Raw genomic sequence first — 26065 nt, 5'->3', positions numbered from 1 at the left:
ATCTTAAAATTCCAGGAAATATATATATATAATATAAATATATATATATAAAATTTCAAATGGCTTGCTCATTTAGTGATATGGGTTAGTAAACTTTTAACGTTATGAACAGTATGAACCCAACACTCAAGAATAAATTTTCTTGATTTTTAATGTCCAAAATAATAAAATACTTTAAAAGGCTATAAAGCAACTGTTTTGAGTAAAATTCTCTCTAAATGTCTAAGTAAATGATTTCCTTCACTTGTTAGAGAAACAAGTTATTTGAATATATATATACACACACACATATATACATGCACATACTTTTTTTTGAGACGGAGTCTCGCTCTGTTGCCGAGGCTGGAGTGCAGTGGTGCAATCTCAGCTCACTGCAACCTCCGCCTCCTGGGTTCAAGCATGAATATATATTTTTAAACTACATTTAAATTTACTGGAGTCCTAAAGAGCAATACTCAATAAAAAATGTTTCCATAATATTTATATTTATGCTGTATATGAATCTGCCAACAATAGTATTAAAAACATTTAACTACTCTTATAGCCCCAGACTGACTGATTAGAATTAACATGGGTTACAAACTACTGATGTGGCTAGCTTGTTTTCAGGCTTAATATTAACCATGATCTAACAATAAAAAATGACAGCTAATAATTTCCTGTATACTCGCTACGTGACTAAAAATGAAACAGACTGGAATTACTAATCAGTCACTTACAACATAGTTTTAAACGTTTAAGAAACACGTGAAGTTTCTTTTAAACTCATTTAACAACTTATTTTTATTGATTTTTCACTTCTATTAGAAGACTAATTAAAATTTCTGTTACTACAAACCTATGAATTTTATTCATATCTAAACACAGTGGCAATCTTAAAAGATCTGTATGCTTAGACTTAAGGAAAGCCTGTTTTTTATTTACACTAAGAAGATAACTGCTTTCCAGTAAACCCAATGTGGTAATTATGACTCACAATAATAAGATCCCCATTCCCAATTAAAATAAAACAATGCCCCTTAAAAACCCTAATTAAAGTCTTGGGAATCCCATCAATAAGTAATTTTTAAAAAAACACTTTCTAATGTGCATTTTAAAAAGCTTGCAAAAAACCAAAACCAAACCTCTTAGTAACTCCAAACTGTCCTTGCTAAATCAAAAACCAAATAATGCTCCCCCACCACCGCCTTTTTTAAATAGCCTAAAAAAAGCTTTCGTAAAAACACCTACTATATCCCAACTCAATAAAAAATAGGTTTATTATTCAGGCAGTCCCTAATATTAAAAACAAAAACAAACAAAAACAAATTGCAAAAACAGTTAGTTTCCAAAAATCTAATTTTGCTCAACCTCAATTTAAAACTTTGCAGTTTGTAAACAACACTCTCCTCTGTGCCCCAACTGAGAGGGTCTTTCAAAAAGGCACTAAGGTTCTTTTTAATTTTCTAGCAGGTAAAAAATATTAAATATCCAAATCTAAAGCTCAGCTCAAACTTCAGTAAGGTACTTAAGTCTAGTCTTGTCAAAAAACACTAAAGCAGACAGGCGCGGTGGCTCACCCCTGTAAACCCAGCACTTTGGGAGGCTGAGAAGGGCGGATCACGAGGTCAGGAGTTCGAGACCAGCCTGACCAACATAGTGAAACCCTGTCTCTACTAAAAATACAAAAATTAGCCAGGCATGGTGGCGGGCGCCTGTAATCCCAGCTACTCGGGAGGCTGAGGCAGGAGAATCGCTTGACCCTGGGAGGCAGAGGTTGCAGTGAGCTGAGATCACGCCATTGCACTTCAGCCTGGGAGACAAGAGCAAGACTTGGTCTCAAAAAAAAAAAAAAAAAAAAAAAAGCACTATTAAAAATAAATATCCAAGCTATAAATATATTTTAAAAGCATTTATGTTTTTCTCTTCATAAATCTTTTCTAAAAAAAGTTTCTTAAGGGGCCGGGCACGGTGGCTCATGCCTGTAATCCCAGCACTTTGGGAGGCCAAGGCGGGCAGATCACAAGGTCAAGAAATCGAGATCATCCTGGCCAAGATGGTGAAACCCGGTTTCTACTAAAAAAAAATACAAAAGTTAGCTGGGTGTGGTGGCGTGTGCCTGTAGTCCCAGCTACTCAGGAGGCTGAGGCAGGAAAATCATTTGAACCTGGGAGGCAGAGGTTGCAGTGAGCCGAGATTGTGCCATTGCACTCCAGCCTGGGCAACAAGAGCAAAACTCTGTCTCAAACAAACAAACAACAAAACAAGAAGTAATTTAGTTTCTTCTCGGTCAACTAAATTAATTTTCTCCACTGTGCCTTGCTATTCTTGGTCCATTCCTAAAAGGCCCTAAAGTTATCTCTCTCTGGTGGCCTAAAACTTCTTAAAAACAAGAAAAGCACAAATCTCATTTTTAAAAAAATTTTCTCATAAAATCCCTAACAACTGTATTCCTAGACCTGTAAATAAAAACTGTATTTCTAGTCTTGTTCCTAAAAGGCTTTACCCAGAGGCCAATAATCCAGTTAAAAATTGGCAAATAAAAAATCTTATAACTACTAAATCTTTTTTTTTTTCTGTGTGGTTATACACGTGTTGTGTGTGTAATGTCTATTTTAAAAAGCTCTAATTAAAAATAAGTGCTTAAATCAATTTTTTTAAAATAAAGGCTGTGGTACCTTTCAGTTTATGTAACTTTAATCTTTAAAAAATAAAATCAGTCTCAAAAATTATTAATAAAGTGTAAATGTCTTCAAAATGTAAATAGGTAACCAAAATTATTCTGGTCAAATATTAAATTTGCTAAATGTTTTAAGGTTGTAAACTGCTCCTCTGGCCTTTAAAAACTGTTCTATTTGCCTGCTTCACAATGAGTAAGGCCAAAAAGCATATGTGCCCCTAACTATGCAAAAAAAATAGTCAAAATCTGCACCTAGCACATAACTAAAACAATTTACCAGGTTTTACATTCAAGTTAAAAACTGCTGAAAGTTACCATTATAACATATAATTAAAACTACTAAAAATAAATTTACAAGGTATGCAAACACAGTAAAATGTTTTTAGTAAGATCTTTTTTAAAAGTACATTTTGCCTAAAAATAAGTCTTAAAGCAAAAGCTTTAAATTGTAAAAAAAAAAAAAAAAAGAATTGTAAAAATCTTGCAAAAAACTTCTGTATGTAAACATATCAACAAAATTCAAAAGGATATTATATAGTTTTTCAAATTAAGCATTAAAATACAAACACAAGGTTTTAATAAAGCACTAATCTATTCTTTAGCAAAATTTGTAAAGGGTTATAAAAGGTTTATAAAACTCTCACCTCATGGTCTAATTAGTTAAAATTAAAGAAAAATGTTTATAAGGTTTCATTAAAATTGGGGTTAACATAAACAGTATGCAAAAGTAAAATTTAGCTTTCTTTCTTTTCATCAAATTTTGTTGTTGTTGTTGTTAAGATACAGTCTCGCTCTATCACCCAGGCTGGAGCTCAGTGGCATGATCTCAGCTCACTGTAATCTCCACCTCCTGGGTTCAAGCTATTCTCCTGTCTCAGCCTCCTGAGTAGCTGGGACTACAGGCGCCTGCCACCACACCTGGCTAACTTTTGTATTTTTAGTAGAGATGGGATTTCACCATGTTGGCCAAGATGGTCTCGATCTCCTGACCTCGTGATCCACCATCCTAGGCCTCCCAAAGTGCTGGAATTACAGGCGTGAGCCACCACACCTGGCCAATCAAACTTTTTATGTAATAATAAGAGCTAATAAAAAGTTTTGCTTTTTCAAATTTTAAGTCATCATTTTAGCAAAACAAATAACTTATGGTAATTTAAAATTTTATTTCAGAATATCAAGTGTTTTAAACCTCCAACATCTTCAACAAACTTCACAAAATCAAATTTCAGTTTCAAAGTTGTCTTTTCTAATGTCTAGCTCTTGAGTGCTGCAAGGGGCTCCTGGGGCATCCAAAACAGAGGTTAACAAAATTATTTAACAAGTTTGGGTATATAAAACTGTCAAATTAATATCTTCCTCAGGTCATATTTTAGTAAATATCATTAACATATGTTCCAAAACCATATAAAATGTATAAGATTCTAATGTCTAAATGTGCACCATCAATCACAATTAAGGTTATGTTATTATAAGCTACAAAAATAACCAAATTCCTTTGTCAATTGTGCTTCTAACTGTAACCACCCTAAACATTTTGTCATTTGTAAACAATCGTTATCTTAATTTACTTCAAAAAATGGTTTATAATTAGCTGTAAAACTTTAACAAATGCTCTCCAATGCAGGTTTCTCATAACAAAACAAAAATTATAAATAGCTAAGATATTTATAAATATCACGCAAAACAAAAGTTAACAAAATAAACTAATAAAAAACAAAAGCAATGTTTTGTTTTTGTTTTTGTTTTTTTGAGACGGAGTCTTGCTCTGTCGCCCAGGCTGGAGTGCAGTGGCACGATCTCGGCTCACTGCAAGCTCCACCTCCCAGGTTCACACCATTCTCCTCCTTCAGCCTCCAGAGTAGCTGGGACTACAGGCACCTGCCACCATGCCCGGCTAATTTTTTTTGTATTTTTTAGTAGAGACGGGCTTTCACTGTGTTAGCTAGGATGGTCTCGATATCCTGACCTCGTGATCCACCTGCCTCAGTCTTCCAAAGTGCTGGGATTACAGGCGTGAGCCACCGCGCCCGGTCAAAGCAATGTTTTTAACTTTTTCTTAAACCGTTGCTAATCTTGGCCGGGCACAGTGGCTCACGCCAGCACTTTGGGAGGCTAAGGCAGGTGGATCACCTGAGGTTGGGATTTCAAGACCAGCCTAACCAACATGGAGACACCCAGTTTCTACTAAAAATACAAAATTAGCCGGTCGTGGTGGCGCTTGCCTGTAATTCCAGCTACTCGGGAGGTTGAGACGGCAGAATCGCTTGAACCCAGGAGGTGGAGGTTGCAGTGAGCCAAGATCACACCATTGCACTCCAGCCTGGGCAATAAGAGCAAAACTCCATCTCAAAAAAAAACAACAACTAATCTTTATTTTGCTTTTCAAAGTAAGAATTTCTTAAAACCTTTTAACAAGCAAGGTATACTCCTGTAAATAAAATTTAAAATGCATTTGCTTCTCTCAGCCTAGTTCCTCTAAAATCTAAAAACTAAATTATTCTTGACTTACAACAATATAGTTGTTTCCATCAGCGCAACAAAAATCCATTTTCTTTTGCAACAAAACACAATAAAAAAAAAAAACTTGCTGTTTTACCAAAGCTTTAAATAAAAGAGTGTATTTCTCTTTTAAAAAATCAAGCTTAACTTACCAATAAAATCCCCTTAAAAGAAACTGGCCACGTACCTTATCTACACAGTCTCTGTATAGGGTTCCTAAACTGTGTTAAGTAAAAAATCCTAAAATCCCTGTGCTTCTAAAACCTTAAAAAAAAATTACCCAACTCTTAAGTATTTAAGGGTACAAACCCATGGCTAAGCTTGGCTTTAAGAAATCCTATGGGCTGGGCGCGGTGGCTCAAGCCTGTAATCCCAGCACTTTGGGAGGCCGAGACGGGCGGATCACGAGGTCAGGAGATCGAGACCATCCTGGCTAACACAGTGAAACCCCGTCTCTACTAAAAAAATACAAAAAACTAGCCGGGCGAGGTGGCGACAGCGCGAGACTCCTTCTCAAAAAAAAAAAAAAAAAAAAAAAGAAATCCTATGTAAAATTTCTCATAAAACAAAGTTCCATCAAAGCCAATCAAAAAGCCTATGTAAAGGTAATTATTTTTGTTGCACTTTATGCAAATCATCCCAGTCAAATATAAAACTAAAGTCTATTTTACAAATAACTCATTCCTATTATACATTTTAACAAAAATAAAAACTAAAAAAAGTCTTAAAACTTATAATACATCTATCATTAACTTCTAGTTGCATTAGTTATTTTTACATTTCTGCCTGTATTTGAAACTTTAGTTAGCCAACCAGCAATCTCTAGCTGTGGCTCAAAGAAAACAAAACAAAAAAAAATTGAATTATGTAAAAATCTAAATATTCTAGTTCTAAACAATAATACTGCAAATCCTGCTAAGTAATAAAAATAAATAAGGTGCCCATAACCCAAAGGTTTCCCTTCTAAAAAAGCAAAATCAAAAAAGCTAACCAAAGCCAAGCCTCATGCACCCAAATCTTAGAAAGCGTAACTATTGCCACCAATTATCTGGGTATGTCAGCAGCTTCAAAATTTTTAATCTGTCCTTACCCACCTTCTCTCATTTTAATATGTATCCTCTACTAACCCAAATTGTTTCTTTCCACCTAAAGGCTATCAAGCTCCAAACAGCAATGCAAACACACACACACACACACACACACACAACACACACACAAATGTGCACCTCTTCCAAAAACCCTTAAACTAGCATCCCCCCCAAAAAATCCTAGCTACTGCTCCCTTTGCCCCTTTCCAGCAAAAAGTAGCCCAAAAAAATCTAATGTCTAATCTCTGTAAAAGTAGTTAGGGTTTCCACTCCTGAGTGGGGACTCAAAGAAGTTTGCTTGCCTTAGGTATACAGCAAGAGAAAGGTCCCTGAAAAGTCCCCAGCCCATGAGTCACTGCCTCATCCCCACAAATGTAAAATGCAACCTGGAAAAAAAAACTCAAGCTGCAGGCATCAATAAAAAAACTGGCACAAAGTATTGTGCCTAAAAACATGCCCACAGCTGCACAAATAAAAAAACCTCTAGCCTATTTAAATAAAAGCTTGCACAGCCCGGCGCGGTGGCTCAAGCCTGTAATCCCAGCACTTTGGGAGGCCGAGACGGGCGGATCACGAGGTCAGGAGATCGAGACCATCTTGGCTAACACGGTGAAACCCTGTCTCTACTAAAAAATACAAAAAACTAGCCGGGCGAGGTGGTGGGTGCCTGTAGTCCCAGCTACTGGGGAGGCTGAGACAGGAGAATGGCGTGAACCCGGGAGGCGGAGCTTGCAGTGAGTCAAGATCCGGCCACTGCACTCCAGCCCCGGCGACAGAGCGAGACTCCGTCTCAAAAAAAAAAAAAAAAAAAAAAGCTTGCACAAACCTCTAGCTCACTCAAATAAAAAGCAAGGCCTAGTATAAAATGCCTTTATCCTTTATATAATCAGAGGGCTCCACAAAAAGTTTCTACTCCTTTTGTGGGCATAAACACAGTGGGCTCCAGTGGGCACTCACCTTTATTTAAACTCTACGGCGGCTCCTATAAATCATCACTTCAGCCCCTAATTGGTCCCAGGCCAAAGTCCCAGGCCAAGCTTTCACTTCAGCTTCTAATAGGTCCTGGGCCAAGCTAAGCAGCATCTATATATCATCATTTCAGCTTCTAATTGGTTCTGGGTCAAGCTAAGCAGCATCTATATATCATCATGGCAGCTTCTAATTGGTCCTGGGCCAAGCTAAGCGGCATCTATATATCATCATTTCAGCTTCTAATTGGTCCTGGGTCAAGATCTCAGCCCAAGCTTTCTAATTAGTCCCAGGCCAAGCTAAGTCACATGTTCTCCAAAACAGCCCACAAACTAAGCACATTTCTTTTTATTCCTAGACCATAATAACCCTGAACTCCAGCCTCATAGGGGGAACCCCTATTCAGAAACCCCTCTCTGCTAGCAAAAAGCTTTCTTTTTTTGCTTATTAAACTTTCACTCCAACCTCACTTTTGTGTTCGTACTTTTTAATTTTCATAAAAATAAAACAAAAACCTCTAACTGTTATCTCAAACAAAAGAAAACCTGTTAAATCTTGTTGCATTGCTAAAACTACAACAGAACTACTCTAGGAATATACCAGGAAAGGCAGGAGAATTCAGAGTCCCTTTAAAGGAAGCAAATTGCTCCTGCAGGACCTGGCAGACAGCCCAAATATTCTGAGTGCCCAAACTGTAAAAGTGGAAAAAGGGGCTTTATAAGCTCCCAAATTTATAAAACAGTAACTATTAGACCTAAGAAATTAAATAGACAGAAACATAATAATCGTGGGGGACTTCAATACTCCACTGACAGTACCAGATAGGTCATCAAGAGAGAAAGTCAATAAAGAAAAAATGGATTTAAACTATACCGTGGAACAAAGGGGCTTAACAGCTATTTACAGAACATTCTAGCCAAAAACCACAAACTATGCATTTTATTAATCAGGACATGAAACTTTCTCCAAGACAGAACATACGATAGGCCACAAAACAAGTCTCAATACATTTAAGAAAACTGAAATGTTATCAAGTACTTTCTAGGACCGCAGTGGAATAAAATAGAAAATTAACAACAACAAAAACCTTTAAAACCAGTCAAATACATGGAAATTAAATAACCTGCTTCTTCAACAATAAAATCAAGATAAAAATATTTTTTAAATTTAATGGAATGATATGGTGACAAAATCTATCAAAACCTCTGGGATACAGCAAAGGCCATGCTAAGAGGAAAGTTCATAGCTTTAAATGTCTACATCAAAAAGTCTGAAAGAGCACAATAGACTATCTAAGGTCACGCCTCAAGGAACTAGAGAAACAAGAACAAACGAAACCCAAACCCAGCAGAAGAAAGGAAACAATCAAGATCAGAGCAGAACTAAATAAAATTTTTTTTTTAAAAAAAAGATAAATGAAACATAAATCTGGTTTTTTAAAAGATAAATAAAATTGATGGACCATTAGCAAGATTAACTAAGAAAAAAAGAGAGAATATCTAAATAAGTTTAACTTGAAACAGGAAATATTACAACTGACATCACAGAAATATAAAAGATCATTCAAGGCTACCATAAACACCTTTACATACATAAACACAAAAATCTAAAGGAGATGAATTAATTCCTGCATATGTACAACCCTCCTAGCTTAAATCAGGAAAAATCAGAAACCCTGAACAGTGAGATAAAAATCATAATTTAAAAAATTAACAATAAAAAAAGTACAAGACCACACAGATTCACAGCAGAATTCTACACTATTCCACAAGACAGATTAAGAGGGAACCTTCCATAATTCATTGTATGAAGCCAGCATCACCCTAATACCAAAACCAGAAAAGAACATAGCCAAAAAAGAAAACTACAGACTGATATCCCTAATGAACACAGATGCTAAAATCCTTTAAAAAAAATACTAGCTAACTGAATTCCAACAACATATCAAAAAGGTAATCCACTATGATCAAGTGGGTTTTGTATCAGGGATGCAGGGATGATTTAACATACACAAGTCAAGAAACATGATACACTACATAAACAGAATTATAAACAATGATCATCTCAATAAACACAGAAAAAGCATTTGACACAATCCAGCATTCCTTTATAATTAAAACCCTCAACAAAATCTGCATACAAAGGACATATCTCAATGTAATAAAAGCCATCTATGTCAAACACACAGCCTACATAACACTGAACAAGGAAATTTTGAAAGCATTCTCTCTGAAAACAGGAACAAGACCAGGATGTGTACTTTCATCATTTTTATTTAACATAGCACTGGAAGTCCTAGCCAGAGCAATCAAATAGGAGAAAGAAATAAAGGGCATCCAAAGAGGAATTTAAGCTGTCACTATTTGTTGATGATATGATTGTATACCTAAAGAACCATAAAGACTCCTCCAAAAATCTCCCAGAACTGACCAGCGAATTCAACGAAGTTTCTAGATACAAAATTTACGTACACAAATCAGTCACTCTGCTATATACCAGTAGTGACTGGGTTGAGAATTAAATCAAGAATGCAACTTTTTTTTACAATAGCTGGAAAAAAAATACTTAAAAATATACCTAAACAATGACATGAAAGACCTCTACAAGGAAAACCACAAAACACTGCTAAAAGAAATCACAGACAACACAAACAAATGGAAACACATCCCATACTCATGGATTGGTAGAATCACTATTGTCAAAATGACTACATTGCCAAAAGCGATCTAGAAATTCAATGTAATTCCCATCAAAATACCAACATCATTCTTCACAGAATGAGAAAAGACAATCCTAAAGTTTACACAACTTTATACTATAAAGCCATAGTCACAAAAACAGCATGGTACTGATCTAAAAATAGGCACATAGACCAATGTAACAGAATAGAGAACCCAGAAATAAAACCAAATACTTACAGCGAACAGATTTTTGACAAAGCAAACAAAAACATAAAATGGGGAAAGGAAACCCTATTGAACAAATAATGCAGGAATGTTTAAGCAAGCCCATGTAGAATAAAACTGGAAACTCATCTCACAACTTATACAAAAATAAACTCAAGATAGATATAAGACCTAAAACAGTAAAAATTCTAGAAGATAACATTCGAAAAACTTTTCTAGACATTTGCTTGGGCAAAGACTTCATGAACAAGAACCCAAAAGCAAATGAAACAAAAACAAATATATACAGATGGGGCTTAATTAAACTAAAAAGCTTCTGCAGAGCAAAAATAATCAGCAAAGTTAACAGACAACCCACAGAGTGAGATCAAATCTTCACAATCTATACATCTGTCAAAGAACTAAGATCCAGAACCTACAAAAAACTCATACAAACCAGCAAGAAATAAAAACAATCTCATTTAAAAGTAGGCTAAAGATATGAATAGACAATTCTCAAAAGAAGATATACGAATGGCCAAGAAACATACGGAAACATGCTCAACATCTCTAATTATCAGAGTAATGCAAATTAAAACCACAATATGATACCAACTCACTCTTGCAAGAATGGCCAAAATTTAAAAATTTAAAAATATATAAGAGGTGTTGGTGGGGATGCAGTGCAAAGGGAACAATTTTACACTTCTGGTGTGAATGTAAATTAGGACAACCACTCTGAAAAACAGTGTGGAGTTTTTTTAAAGAAGTAAAAGTTGATCTATCATTTGATCTAGTAATCCTACTACTAGGTATCTATACAGAGGAAAAAAAGGCATTATATGAAAAAAGATACTTGCATACCTGTTTATAGTCTATGTGCCTATTTGTATATCAGCACCATGCTGTTTTGGTGACTATGGCTTTATAGTATAGTTTAAAGTTAGGTAGTGTGATGCCTCCAGATTTGTTCTTGTGGCTTACTCTTGCTTTTGCTATGTGGAATCTAAAAGAAAATTTTATTACTTTTGATCACATCAATTAACCTGGAGGACAGCATATTAGCTGAAATAAGCCAGGTACAGAAAGAATAATATCTCATGACCAAATAACATATTATTACTCTCTTTTACCTCCCTCGAGTAAAGTGAAAAAGGTTAAAGTTAATGGTATAATAACACTTCATTGAATGCACAATAGTCTTAACATGTTAAAGAAATGTTTAATTACAAAATTAAGCTTATACATAATCTAAAAATTTTCAAACGTACTGCATTTATAGCATAAAAGTACAATTAGTAAAATGATTCACTAGTAATTTAATTACATTTAATTTAAAGTAAAATTAAAAATGCTTTTCTCTCACTATGATGCAAAATATTAGTCTGAACACCTACCTCATGTATCACTCAACATGAAAAGTAAACAAGGGCCTCTGCACTTAGATTTTCAACATGAACCTACATTTTCATGCCCATACTCTTCCACAGAAAAAATCATAAATAATGCCCATCTAATAAAAAATAATCTCTCCTATACCTGACACAGCAACAATTTATCACATGCTTTCACATGTGAATACAATAGGAATGAAGATAAAGTAATTTGAGGGTTGAATTTCATTATTTACTTTTCAAATAAGCTATATTTTTTTCAAGAAAAAAAGTATACTTTCAATGTAATTATAACCCTCCAAAGAATCTTCTACTCCTTCTAAAGTTATTTACAAATAATCTAACAACTTATAGATTTTTTAATACTTAACACTCTGTTTTAGTGTAATGTCTAAAGTGTCAGTGCCTTAGTTATTTCTACTGTAAATTCTTTAATATTTACAGACTCAATTTTGGATTAAATATTTTTCATATTTACTGCATCTGCAAAAACACATTTCAATATAAAAACACATTTCAATATAAACTCGTGTTTTCTACTCTGTAGTTTTCAAAAAAAAAATGTTTTTCCAAATTCATTACATTTGCAGGATTTTTCTCCAATATAAATTCCCTGATGTTGAACAAAGTTTGAGCAACTGCTTCCGCGTTTTTCTCTAGCACAAAATGTGTACAATAAGACTTGTAATACAAGTAAAGGTACTACAACCCTTCTACGCTCCTTATATTTGTTATGTTTGTCTTCAAAATAAATATGCTTCTTCACTTTAAAGTGTTATATTTTCTGAAATTTCCTGACAGTAATTGCATTTATAATGCTTTTATTAAGTATAAACTCTCTGGTGTTAAGATGTGAAAAAATATCAATGACTTTTTCACATTCTTTATACTTGTACAATCTTTCTCAAGTAAAAATGCTTTCCTGTGCAATAAGATGTGAGTATTGGTTAAGTTTTGTCACATTCTTTATACTTATAAAATTTTCTCCAGTATAAATTATCTTACCTACAAGCAAGTGTAACAATCATTGGAAGGCTTTGTCAAATTCTTCACATTTTTAGGATTTCTCAACAGGATGGTTTCTTTTATGTTTAGAAAGGTTTTAGGTATTGTCAAAATTATTGTCACATCTTTCAGGTTTGTAGAGTTTCTCACCAGTATGGATTTTCTTATGTCTAGTAAGGTGTGAGGACCGGTTAAAAGCTTTGCCACATTCTTCACATTTGTAGGGTTTCTCTCTAGCATGAATTCTCTTATGATTAGCAAGAGTTGCAGGCCAGTTAAAAACATTGCCACATTCATCACATTTGTAGGATTTTTCTCCAGTATGAATTACCTTATGGTTAGTAAGGGTTGAAAATAAAGTAAAGCCTTTGCCACATTCTTCACATTTGTAGGTATTCTCTCTAGTATGAATTCTCTTATGTCGAGTAAGGCTGGAGCACCCATTAAAAGCTTTGCCACATTCTTCACATTTGTAGGGTTTCTCTCCAGTATGAATTCTCATATGTTCAGTAAGGTTTGAGGACTGTATAAAAGCTTTGCCGCATTCTTCACATTTGTAGGATTTCTCTCCAGTATGAATTTTCTTATGTCTAGTAAGGTTTGCAAACTGGTTAAAAGCTTTGCCACATTCTTCACATTTGTAGGGTTTCTCTCCAGTATGAATTTTCTTATGTTTAGTAAGGTTTGAAAACTGGTTAAAATCTTTGCCACATTCTTCACATTTGAAGGGTTTCTCTCCAGTATGAATTCTCTTATGGTTAGTAAGGGTTGCAAACCAGTTAAAGGCTTTGTGACATTCATCACATTTGTAAGGTTTGTCTCCAGTATGAATTATCTTATGTTTACTAAGGATTGAGAATAAACTAAAGGCTTTGCCACATTCTTCACATTTGAAGGGTTTCTCTTCAATATGAATTTTCTTATGTTTAATAAGGGTTGAGGATTGGTTAAAGGCTTTGCCACATTCCTCACATTTGTAGGGTTTCTCTCCCATATGGATTCTCTTATGTTTAATAAGCTCTGAGAACCAGTTAAGAACTTTGCCACATTCCTCACATTTGTAGGAATTCTCCCTAGTGTGAATTCTTGTATGCTGTGTTAGGTGTGAAAGCATGCAAAATGATTTGCCACATTCTTTACATTTGAAAATCTTCTTTCCAGTATTTCTTATCTTATGACTGTTTGAAAATTTACGAAAGACTTTCACGTATTTATCACACTGAAATATTTTGCACTGGGTAGTTGTCAAACATGGGTTAAGTTCATTATAACCTTCTTTGAACACCTTAGACTCATCCACACTTTTACAGCTTATTCTTAATTGTAAATTCTCATGTCCACATTTTCCATATCCTCTCAGTATCACTTTTTGAAAAGAATCTTTTATACTGTGCTCTGGCCAAAGGTCTTCAGTGAAATGAGAATATATAACTGAAAGACATAAAAATAACAAATTACTCCACTTCCTAGACTCCGATGAATATATTTTACAAATCAAATCTATAAAATTACACAAACTACATAAGCAAAATATAAAAATAAATAACCAAAAAATCCTAAAAGTAAAAAAAAAAAAAAAATGTACAAATGAAGCTCAACAAATTAGGATACACACAATGATATTTATAACAAACACATATATAAACACAATTTCAAAAGTCACAGACAAGAAGAGAATCTTGTGAGATGCAGTATAAAAATGATATGTCATTTACAAGCATAGTCTTTTTAAATAACCAGTAAATTTGTCAAGAAAATTTTGCAGGCAAGAAGAGAAGTGTGTGATATAGTCAAAGTCATGAATACCAAATGAGAAAAATACCATCAGCAAATCTGTCCTACAAAATGGAGGAGAAAAAAAAAAAACTTCCAAAATAACCAGATACTGAAAAAGTATATTGGCACTGCAAATTCTCTACATATAAAAGATGCTGAAAGCAGTTTCTTCCACTGAAAATAACATGACAGAAAACAACACATTATTATATAAAAATACGTAACTTTATGAAAAAGATATGCATATACACAAATAGAATTCCTTAACATTATTATAATGGTGCAGAAAACGTTAATTATTCTCTCAAATTGGAAAGATATTAATAAATATACAACATAAAAGAAGAACTAGCAGCATTAATAACAGAAATAACTAGCAGCATTAATAACAAAGTTTGTATATCTGTATAGATATACAAAAGAAAATAGGAAGGAAGTGAAAGCATTTCAATACAAAAATCAACAAGACACCAAGAATGACAGAAAGAGAAAGTCAGAGACAAAGGTAAAAGAATCAAATAAAACAATAAAATAACATTAGTAAGTCTTTCTCTTTCAGAAAATTATCCAAATATATATATATGTAAAATTAACTTTCCAATCAAGAGACATACTTTCATTAAAGGGATTATTAAAGAATATTAAGGCCAGGCATGGTGGCTCACGTCTATAATCCCAGCACTTTGGGAGGCTGAGGAGGGCGGATCAAGAGGTCAGGAGATTGAGGCCATCCTGGCTAACACGGTGAAAACCCGTCTCTACTAAAAATACAAAACATTAGCTGGGCGTGGTGGTGGGCGCCTGTAGTCCCAGCTATTCGGGAGGCTGAGGCAGGAGAATGTCGTGAAACCGGGAGGCAGAGCTTGCAGTGAGCCAAGATGGCGCCACTGCACTCCAGCCTGGGCGAAGGAGCTAGACTCCGTCTCAAAAAAAAAAAAAAAAAAAAAAAAAAGTTTTTTAAAAACCAAGATCCAACATGCCTTTTTACAAAAGTCAGGAAAGATCTAATGATAAACAGAGACTGAAAGTGGCAAGACAAAACTAGACATTTCATGTAAATATGAATCAAATGAGAGAAGAGGTCAAAATATTACACAAAACACATCTGAGGTCAACTGTTGTATTTTATGAAATATACTTGAAGTCAAACTCCAAATAGACAAAGAAGAATTTTATTGTATTTTTTTGAGATGGAGTTTTGCTCTTGTTGCCTAGGCTGGAGTGCAATGGCGAAATCTCGGCTCACTGCAACCTCCACCTCTCGGGTTCAAGCGATTCTCCTGCCTCAGCCTCCCTAGTTGCTGGGATTACAGGCGCCTGCCACCACACCCAGCTAATTTTTTGTATTTTTAGTAGAGACGAGGTTTCACTATATTGGCAGGCTGGTCTCAAACTCCTGATGTCAGGCGATCCACCCACCTCAGCCTCCCAAAGTGCTGGGATTATAGGCATGAGCCACCACGACTGACTCACAAAGAAGAATATTAAACAATAATAGATTCATTTGCCGGGAACCAATGACAAATCTGTATATAGGAGATTTTGTGTGTCTGTGTGTGTGTGTGTGTGTGTGTGTGTATCTCACATTAAGTTTCCAAATATATAAAGCAAATATTGTCAGAATGAAAGAAACACATAGAGAGCAATATAACTATAGTAGAATATTTTAATACTTCACTTTCTGTAATAAAGATTTTAAAAAGACAAAATATTGGTAAAGAAACAGAGGACCTGAAGGGAGTATAAAACAATTATTTATAACAGAGGCATAGAGAACACTCCTCAACAACATCACAATAAACAGCCTTCTCAATACCTCCTACAACATTCTCCTTGATAGACAACTTGGTAGACCAAGAAAGAAATTTTAACAAATTATTTAAAACTAAATTTTTATAGATTACTTTCTATGACCAAAATGAGAGTATAGAACAATAAGAAGAAAAAACTGAAAAATTCACAAATACATAGAAATTAAACACTACATTCTTGAACATGCTTATTGAAATGTTAAAATAATTCATGCTGTGAAGATGTCCATCCTGCTCAATGTAATTTACAGACTTAATGCAATGTTGTTCAAATTTCTCATTGCATTTCTGAAGAAACAGAAACAGCAACCCCCAAAGTATATAAAGTCTTAAGAGATAAGAGTACCCAAAAATCTGCAATAAAATAAATAATTTTAAAGGCAATACAGTTTCTGATTTTGAAACACATTACAGAGCTACAGAATTATAACAATTTGGTATGAGTACAGAAGTAAAAATGTATACTAGTAGAACAGAATGCGGCACATATATAAACTTTCTCATATATGATCATATAGGTCATTTGCATACCTGTAATTATTGCAGCATTGTTACTGACAGCCAATAGGTAAAAGCAGTGCAAATTTGTCACCAAATTACTCAGTAGATATAATTTAAAATATAAAATACTTAAATATCACCTAGTATTTAAAAAGCACAAAATATTCTAACAACTATAAAGTTTGATGACATTGTGCAAAATAAAATGAGCCAGTCACAAAAAGAGAGATTGTATGAGATATACGAAGCAGTTACACTCTTAGAGAAAACAGAGTGGTGTTTGAAAAGTGCCAGGAAATGGGTAAAATTCATAGTTTTTTAATGGGTATTGATATTTAGCTTTGCAAGATAAAAACATTCTAGGAATATGTTGCATAACAATGTCAATATAATAGGACTAAAATAAATATTTAAAAATATTCTATTGTAAATGTTATATGTTTTTGACAAGTAAAAATAGACAATACCTAAAAGAGACACAGAGTTATGACAGTTTCTACATTATCTTTAAATAGAAAAGTTTTTCTCCCATACAAAAATAATACAGATTCATGAATAAATAGATGTTGAAACTAGAAGAATTTCTATAACTGCTCACCTAGACAAGATTAAATAACCATTCGCAACAAACCTATACCAGAAATATAAAAAGAACAGGGAAAATATTTATACAGGTAAACACAGAGATTGTTATATTGGTAGTAGACATATGGCTGATTCATATTTGACTTTGTTCCACACTGTCTTAAATTTTACAGAGTTAAATATTGGCATACTCAATTATAATATAAACTAAAAAACCAAAACAATTAACTCGTTTGAGGTGGCATATCCTAAAATATGTAACACAAAAATATAAAATTCCAAAAGAAAATTAAAACATGAAATGTAAAACTTATTGGACACCATCAAGTACATCAATATATTCATTTAAAAACTCTTAGAAGAACAATGTAGGGAAAAAGTAATGTAGAGGTTACTTGTAGACAAAAAAGCCTGAGAACTTCCCAAATTTTGATGTAGCAATAAAATTCCTAACCAATAATACTTGATTCAAGATTAGTTTACTTTAAAAACAGATAAAAATAAAGACTTTTCAAAATAAAAGGTGACAGTGTTATGATTCATTATGACTAGCACAGTTCTACATGAAGGGCTACATAGTGACCTGGCAAAGTGGATTATGCCTGTAATCCTACATCTTTAGGAGGCCAAGGCAGTAAGATAACTTGAGACCAGGATTTCAAGATCAGCCTGAGCAACATAGTGAGACTCTGCATATAAACACACAGAAATGCTAAAATGACTACATTATTTTGAAGAAAAAAAAAATGATGCTGGACAGCATCATAAAACTATATATAAATGTAAAGCTATTAAATGTCAATATACACACACATATAGAATTCTTTACTCTCATAATGATGGAGCATAAAACCTTTAAAGTTATTCTATAGAAACTAAAAATAAATCTGCATAAATATGTCGATACCCAATAAAAAATAATACAGTTTTTAACATCAATAAAAAAACTGGAAAATATAATAGTTTTTGTATTAAATTGAAGTTGTTATGAAATTAAAATATATTGTTTTCACTTTAAGATGTTTTATGTAATCTCCACTTTTCAAGATAATTACATTGTACTGTAATACCTAACCTTGTTTTTAGACTCTCCCTTAATCACCTAGCCTTGTTTCCACGTGAATAGGCTGTCCCCTTAGCTGAGAAAGCCAGACCAACTCCATTTGGCTCCTTCATTTACAAGGCTTCAAGGACTCCTTACCCACCCCCCTTCCTCAAGGAGTTAACTTGTGTAAGCAGACTCTCAACATATCAGAGTCCAATTAACTGATAAGGTACTGAAGCAAGCCATGTACTAAGTTCCCAGGATTTTGCTCAAGAGATAACACCATAAAGCCTTGAGTTTGTGTCCGCAGAATCCCCATATATAACATCTTATGAAATATTTAGAGCCCCTGCACCTGGAAACTGTTTGTTGCTCTGTAACCATTTGTCTTTTTAACTTCTTTACATGTTTTTACTTCTGTAGAATTGCTGCAACTGAGCTCCCCCTCCCCTTCCTAACCCGAAGTATAAAACAAAATCAAGCCCCTTCCTCAGGGCCAAGAGAATTTTGAGCAGTTGGCCGTCTCTTGGTCGCCGGCTAATAAAGGACTCTTAAATTTGTCTCAAAGTGTGGCATTTCTCTCACTCACATACAACAGTATTTCCAGAAAGTATGTGAAATAAAATTTGAAAATAGTCAAAGCATGTCACAACAAACTTAAACAAAAATTAGCAGGGCACGCTGGCTCACGCCTGTAATCCCAGCACTTTGGGAGGCCGAGGCGGGTAGATCACCTGAGGTCAGTAGTTCGAGGCCATCCTGGCCAACATGGTGAAACCCCTTCTCTACTAAAAGTACAAAAATTAATCGGGTGTGGTGGCACATGCCTGTAATTCCAGCTACTCAGGAGGATGGGGCAGGAAAATCACTTGAATCCGGGAGGTAGAGGTTGCAGTGAGCCAAGATCGCACCATTGCACTCCAGCCTGGGCAACAAGAGCAAGTCCTTGTCTCAAAAAATAAATAAATAAATAAAACAAACAAAAATAAGCACTAAAATGAACAATGAAAAAGAAAACATATCTACAAGGAACACATAAAACAACAATAAACTGGTAATACTAACTTCATTTCTTTAAGCAATCATTTAAAAAATACATTAATTAAACTAATTTTTTTTTTTTTTTTGGAGACGGAGTCTCGCTCTGCCGCCTGGGCTAGAGTGCAGTGGCAGGATCTCGGCTCACTGCAAGCTCCGCCTCCCGGGTTCACGCCATTCTCCTGCCTCAGCCTCCCCAGTAGCTGGGACTACAGGCGCCCGCCACCTCGCCCGGCTAGTTTTTTGTATTTTTTTTAGTAGAGATGGGGTTTCACTGTGTTAGCCAGGATGGTCTCGATCTCCTGACCTCGTGATCCACCCGCCTCGGCCTCCCAAAGTGCTGGGATTACAGGCTTGAGCCACCGCGCCCGGCCTAATTAAACTAATTAATAAAAAAAGGTGCCAGGCACAGTGGCTCATGCCTGTAATCCCAGCAGTCTGGGAGGCCAAGACGGGTGGATCACATGAAGTCAGAAGTTCAAGACCAGTCTGACCAACATGGAGAAACCCCGTCTCTACTAAAAACACAAAATTAGCCAGGCATGGTGACACATGCCTGTAATCCCAGCTACTAGGGCAGCTGAGGCAGGAGAATCCCTTGAACCCGGGAGGCGGAGGTTGTGGTGAGACGAGATCGCACCATCCGCCATCACACTCCAGCCTGAGCAACGACAGCAAAACTCTGTCTCAAAAAAAAAAAAAAAAGAGGAATCCCAGGACTCTGAGAAGCTAAGGTGGGCTGATCAGTTGATCTCAAGAGTTTGAGCACAAATCTGGGGCATCATGGTGAATGGGAGGCAGGACTAGATTGCAGCTCCAACTCGGGCAAACGAAGCATTGTGTGGAGGCTTGCATCATAAATTTTAGCTTCATAATAACTGCAGGAATAAATCAGGAAACCTAAAATGACCCACAGATCCTCTGAATGAAGCAGACTGCTCCTACAGGACTCAGGAGACACCCCAAATACTGTGAGTGCCCAAACTGCAGAAGTGGAAAAGGGAGATCCTCCACCTCTGAACATGCACCCCCACTGGGAAAACTGAAGGTCTAGTTTGTGGGAGAAGATGCCGACCTTACCTGGAGGTGAGTCAATTGAGAGCCAAATGAAATATGGGGGTGGAAGAAGCAGCAGAAAAGGCCCTAGGAGCTCACCGGGTCCGCAAGCAGGCCATTCCTTCCTGGCATCACAAGGATCTTTTTGGAGGGCAGCCACAGGCACGGGAAAAACATCACAGGGAGAAGAAAACCTCCAGCTGAAATTTGTGACAATTTGAACCAGCTGAGAAGCCTCTGGGCCAGAATTTGGCAAAGGGCCCAAATTCATCAGATCAATCCTGCAGACTCCACAGGTCACAGGCTGGGGAAGAACTAATGCCCTTTTCTTTCACAGTCAGGTGGGTGGCCTTGGGCAAGTTCTTAGCCCTGCTTGCTAACTGCCTGAAAACAGTCTTGGTGCTGTTAGGTGGGGCACAGTAGGAGTGAGACCAGCCCTTTGGACTGTGTAAAAGTTGGGTGAGGCATGTGACTGCCAGCTTTTCCCCACTTCCATGACAACTTGCATGACTTGCCAGAGGCAGCCATTATCCTCCTAGGTACATAAATCCATTGACCTGGGAACTTCACCCCATCCTCAAAAGCAGCCAAAGCAGGACCCACTCAAGGAGAGTCTGAGTTCAGACACACCTAGCCCTGCCCCTACCCAGTGGTCCTTCCCTACCCACCCTCGGATCTGAACACAAAGGGCATATACTCTAAGAAGTTGTAAGGCCCCACCCACTGGGTTGTTCTCCGTACTACCACAGCAGATGCTCTCTGGAAAGCACCACTTCCCAGAAGGAGGTCAACCAGCACAGTAAGAAAGCATTAAATCACCAATGCTAAGAACACTAGAAGAGTCCATTTCACCCCCCTGCCACCTCCACTGAAACAGGTGCTGGTATCCACAGCTGAGAAACCCACAAACAGTTCACAACACAGAACTTCGGGCAGACAACCCTTAGTTCCGGGCCAAGCCTGGTACACTTGCTGGGTGGCTAGACCCAGAAGAGAGATAACAATCAATACAGCTCGCTCTCAGGAAGCCACACCCATAGGAAAAGGGGAGAATACTAAATCAAGGGAACAAAAGAATCTGAAAAACAGCCTTCAGCCCTAGACCTTTCTTCTGACAGAGCCTACCCCAATGAGAAGGAACCAAAAAACTAACTCTGGTAATATGACAAAACAAGGCTCTTTAACATCTCCAAATTATCACACTAGCTAACCAGCAAGAAATCCAAACCAAGAAGGAATCCCTGTTTTACCTGAAAAAGAATTCAGGAGGTTAGTTATCAGGCTAATAAGAAAGGCATCAGAGAAAGGCAAAGCCCAGTGCAAGGAAATTCAAAGAACAACACACAAAACAAAGGGAGAAATATTCAAGAAAATAGATAACATAAAAAACAATCAAAACTTCAGGAAACACTGGACACACTTATAGAAATGCTAAATGCTCTGGAAAGTCTCAGCAATAGAATTGAATGAGTAGAAGAAAGAAATTCAGAGCTCAAAGACAAGGTCTTCAAATTAACCCAATCCAACAAAGACAAAGAAAAAATAACAAGAAAATATGAACAAAGCCTTCAAGAAGTTTGGGATTATATTAAATGACCACACCTAAGAATAATTGGCATTTATGAGAAAGAAGAGAAATCTAAAAGTTTGGAAAACACATTTGGGTTGATGACCGAGAAAAGCTTCCTCAGCCTTACTAGAGACCTTGACATCCAAATACAAGATTCACAAAGAACACCGGAGAAATTTATCACAAAAAGATTATCACCTAGGCACACTGTCATCAGGTTATCTAAAATTAAGACAAGGAAAAACATCTTAAGAGTTGTGAGACAAAAGCACCAGGTAACCTATAAAGTAAAAACTATCAGATTAACAGCAGATTTCTCAGCAGAAATCCTATAAGCTAGAAGGGACTGGGGCCCTATCTATCTTCAGCCTCCTCAAACAAAACAATTATCAGCCAAGAATTTTGTATCCAGTGAAACTAAGCATCACATATGAAAGATAGTCTTTTTCAGACAAATAAATTCTGAGATAATTCATCATTACCAAGCCACTACTACAAGAACTGCTAAAAGAGTTTCAAATCTTGAAACAAATTTTGGAAGTACACCAAAACAGAACCTCTTTAAAGCATAAATCTCACAGGACCTATAGAACAAAAATACAATTTAAAAAGCAAAAACAGAAAAACAAAAACCAAGGTACACACGCAACAAATGGCTCGATAAATGAAATGGTATCTCACATCTAAATACTAACATTGAATGTAAGTGGCCTAAATCCTCCACTTAAAAGATACAGAATGGATAAGAATTAACCAACCCTCTGATGCCTTCAAGAGACTAACTTAACACATGAGGACGCACATAAAATTAAAGGGGTGGAAAAAGACATTTTATGCAAATGGCCACCAAAAGTAAGCAGGAGTAGCTATTCTATCAGACAAAACAAACTTTAAAGCAACTGGAGTTAAAAAAGGCAAAGAGGGACATTATATAATAATAAAAGGACTTGGCTGGTTCAATCCCAGCACCTTGGGAGGCTGAGGCGGGTGGATCACAAGGTCAGGAGTTCAAGACCAGCCTGGTCAAAATGGAGAAATTCCATCTCTATTAAAAATACAAAAATTAGCCAGGCATGGTGGCAGGCACCTGTAATCCCAGCTACTTGGGAGGCTAAGAAGGAGAAATGCTTGAACCCGGGAGGGGGAGGTTGCAGTGAGCCAAGATTGCGCAACTGCACTCCAGCCTGGGCGACAGAGGGAGACTTTATCTTAAAATAAATAAATAATAGTAATAATAATAAAAGGCCTTGTCCAACAGAAAAACATCACAATCCTAAACATTCATGCACCTAACATTGGAGCTTCCAAACTTATAAAACAATTACTAATAGACCTAAAAAATGTGATAAACACAGTAAGAGTGGGGGACTTCTTCAAAAGCCCACTGACAGACCTAGACAGATCAAGACAGAAAATCAACAAAGAAACAAAGGACTTAAACTATACCTTGAAACAAATGGACTTAACACTACATACAGAACATTCCATCCAAAAACTGCAGAATACACATCCTACTCAACAGCACGTGAAACTTTTTCCAAGACAGACCATGCAGGCCACAAAACAAGCCTCAATAAGTAAAAGAAAACTGAAATTATATCAGACACTCTCTCAGACCACAATGGAATAAAACTAGAAATCGGCCGGGCGCAGTGGCTCACACCTGTAATCCCAGCACTTTGGAAGGCCGAGGCAGGCAGATCACAAGGTCAGGAGATTGAGACCATTCTGGCTAACACAGTGAAATCCCGTCTCTACGAAAAAATACAAAAAAATTAGCCAGGCATGGTGGTGGGCACCTGTAGTCCCAGCTACTCGGGTGGCTGAGGCAGGAGAATGGCGTGAACTCAGGAGGTGGAGCTTGCAGTTAGCCAAGGTCATGCCACTGCACTCCAGCCTGGGTGACAGAGTGAGACTCCGTTTCAAAAAAAAAAAAACTATAATCAACTCCAAAAAAACCTTCAAACCCATGCAAATACATGGAAACTAAATAACCTGCTTCTGAACGATCATTGGGTCAAAAATGAAACCAAGATGAAAATTTAAAAATTATTCTAACTGAACGACAATAATGACCCAACCTATGAAAACCTCTGGGATACAACAAAGGTAGTGCTAAGAGGAAAGTTCATAGCCCTAAACACCTACATCGAAAAGACTGAAAGAGCACAAACTGAGACTGTAAGGTCACACTTCAAGAAACTAGAGAAACAAGAACAAACCAAATCCAAATGCAACAGAAGAAAGGAAATAATCAAGATTAGAGCAAAACTAAGTGAAACTGAAACAAAAAAATACAAAAGATAAATGAAACAAAAAGCTGTTTTTTTGAAAAGATAAATAGGCCGGGTGCAGTGGCTCACGCCTGTACTCCTAGTACTTTGGGAGGTCCGGGTGGGCGGATCACAAGGTCAGAAGACTGAGACAATGCTGGCTAACAAGGTGAAACCTCATCTCTACTAAAAATACAAAAAATTAGATGGGCATGGTAGTGGGCACCTGTCATCCCAGCTACTCATGAGGCTGAGGCAGGAGAATGGCATGAACCTGGGAAGCAGAGCTTGCAGTGAGCTGAGATCACGCCATTGCACTCCAGCTTGGGCAACAGAGCAAGACTCCATCTCAAAAAAAAAAAAAAAAAAGAAAAAGAAAATAAGAGAGAAAATCCAAATAACCTCAATAAGAAACAAAATGGGAGATATTACAAACTGATACCACAGAAATACAAAAGATCTATGTATACATACATCTATGTATACAAAATACAAGGCTACTATGAATACCTTTATACACATAAACTAGAAAACCTAGAAGAGATGAATAAATTCCTGGAAAAATAAAACCCTCCCACCCTGAACAAACCAAAAACAAGTAGCCAGACTTAAATAGTAATTTTAAAATTACCAACCAAAAAAGTCCAAGACCAGACAGATTCACAGCAGAATTCTATCAGACATTCAAAGAAGAATTGGTACCAATCCTATTGACACTATTCCACAAGACAGAGTAAGAGGGAACCCTCCCTAATTCATTCTATGAAGCCAACATCACGCTAATATCAAAACCAGAAAAGGACATGATAAAAAAGAAAACTACAGACTGATATCCCTGATGAACACAGATGCTAAAATCCTTAACAAAATACCAGCTAACCGAATCCAACAACATATCAAAAAGATAATCCATCATGATCAAGTGATTTTCATACCAGGGATGCAGAGATGGTTTAATATATGCAAGTCAATAAGTGTGATACACTACATAAACAGAGTTAAAAGTCACATGATCATCTCAATAGATGCAGAACAAGCATTTGACAAAATCTGGCATCCTTTATGATTAAAACTCTCAGCAAAATTGGCATACAAGGGACATACTTCCATGTAATAAAAGTCATCTATGATAAACCCACAGCCAACATAATACTGAATGGAAAAAAGTTAAAAGCATTCCCTTTGAGAACTGGAACAAGACAAGGATGTCCACTCTCACAACTCTTCTTCAACACAGCACTGGAAGTCCTAGCCAGAGCGATTAGACAAGAAAAATAAAGGGCATCCAAATCAGTAAAGAGAAAGTCAAACTGTCACTGTTTGCTAGTGACATGATCATTTACCTTGAAAATCCCAAAGACTCCTCCAAAAACTTCCTAGAACTGATAAAAGAATTGAGCAGTTTCCAGGTACAAGATTAATGTACATAAATCAGTAGCTCTTCTATACACCAACAGTGACCTAATGAAGAATCAAATCAAGAACTCAACCCCTTTTACAATAGCTGCAAAAATAATAAAATACTTAGAAATATACCTAATCAATTACATGAAAGACCTCTACAAGGAAAACTACAAAACACTGCTGAAAAAAATCACAGACAACACAAACAAATGGAAACACGTTTTATGCTTATGGATGCGTAGAATTAATCTTGCGAAAATGACCATACTGCGAAAAGCAATAAACAAATTCAATGCAATTCCCATCAAAATACTATCATTCTTCACAGAATTAGAAAAAAAAATCTAAAATTTATACAGAACGAAAAAAGAGCCCACATAGCCAAAGCAAGACTAAGCAAAAAGAATAAATCTGGAGGCATCATATTACCTGATTTCAAACTATACTGTAAGCCACAGTTACCAGAACAGCATGTTACTAGTATAAAAATCGGCACATAGACTAACG

General features: G+C 36.1%; 1 protein-coding gene across 1 annotated transcript in view; it reads right to left on the bottom strand.

Moving 5' to 3' along the window:
* Nucleotides 1-8662: 8662 nt before the first annotated feature.
* Nucleotides 8663-26065, bottom strand: part of ZNF680 (zinc finger protein 680) — a 50080-nt gene continuing 32677 nt past the window's right edge. Inside the window, exon 4 of the mRNA XM_073008740.1 lies at nt 8663-13930. Within this exon, the coding sequence (XP_072864841.1) occupies nt 12597-13930 (1334 nt within the window). The 3' untranslated portion in view covers nt 8663-12596. The remainder of the gene's footprint in view (nt 13931-26065) is intronic.

This window comes from Chlorocebus sabaeus, chromosome 21 (genome assembly GCF_047675955.1).
Source record: "Chlorocebus sabaeus isolate Y175 chromosome 21, mChlSab1.0.hap1, whole genome shotgun sequence".
Classification (NCBI taxonomy): Eukaryota; Metazoa; Chordata; class Mammalia; order Primates; family Cercopithecidae; genus Chlorocebus; species Chlorocebus sabaeus.
This window is presented reverse-complemented; position numbering and strand designations above follow the sequence as displayed.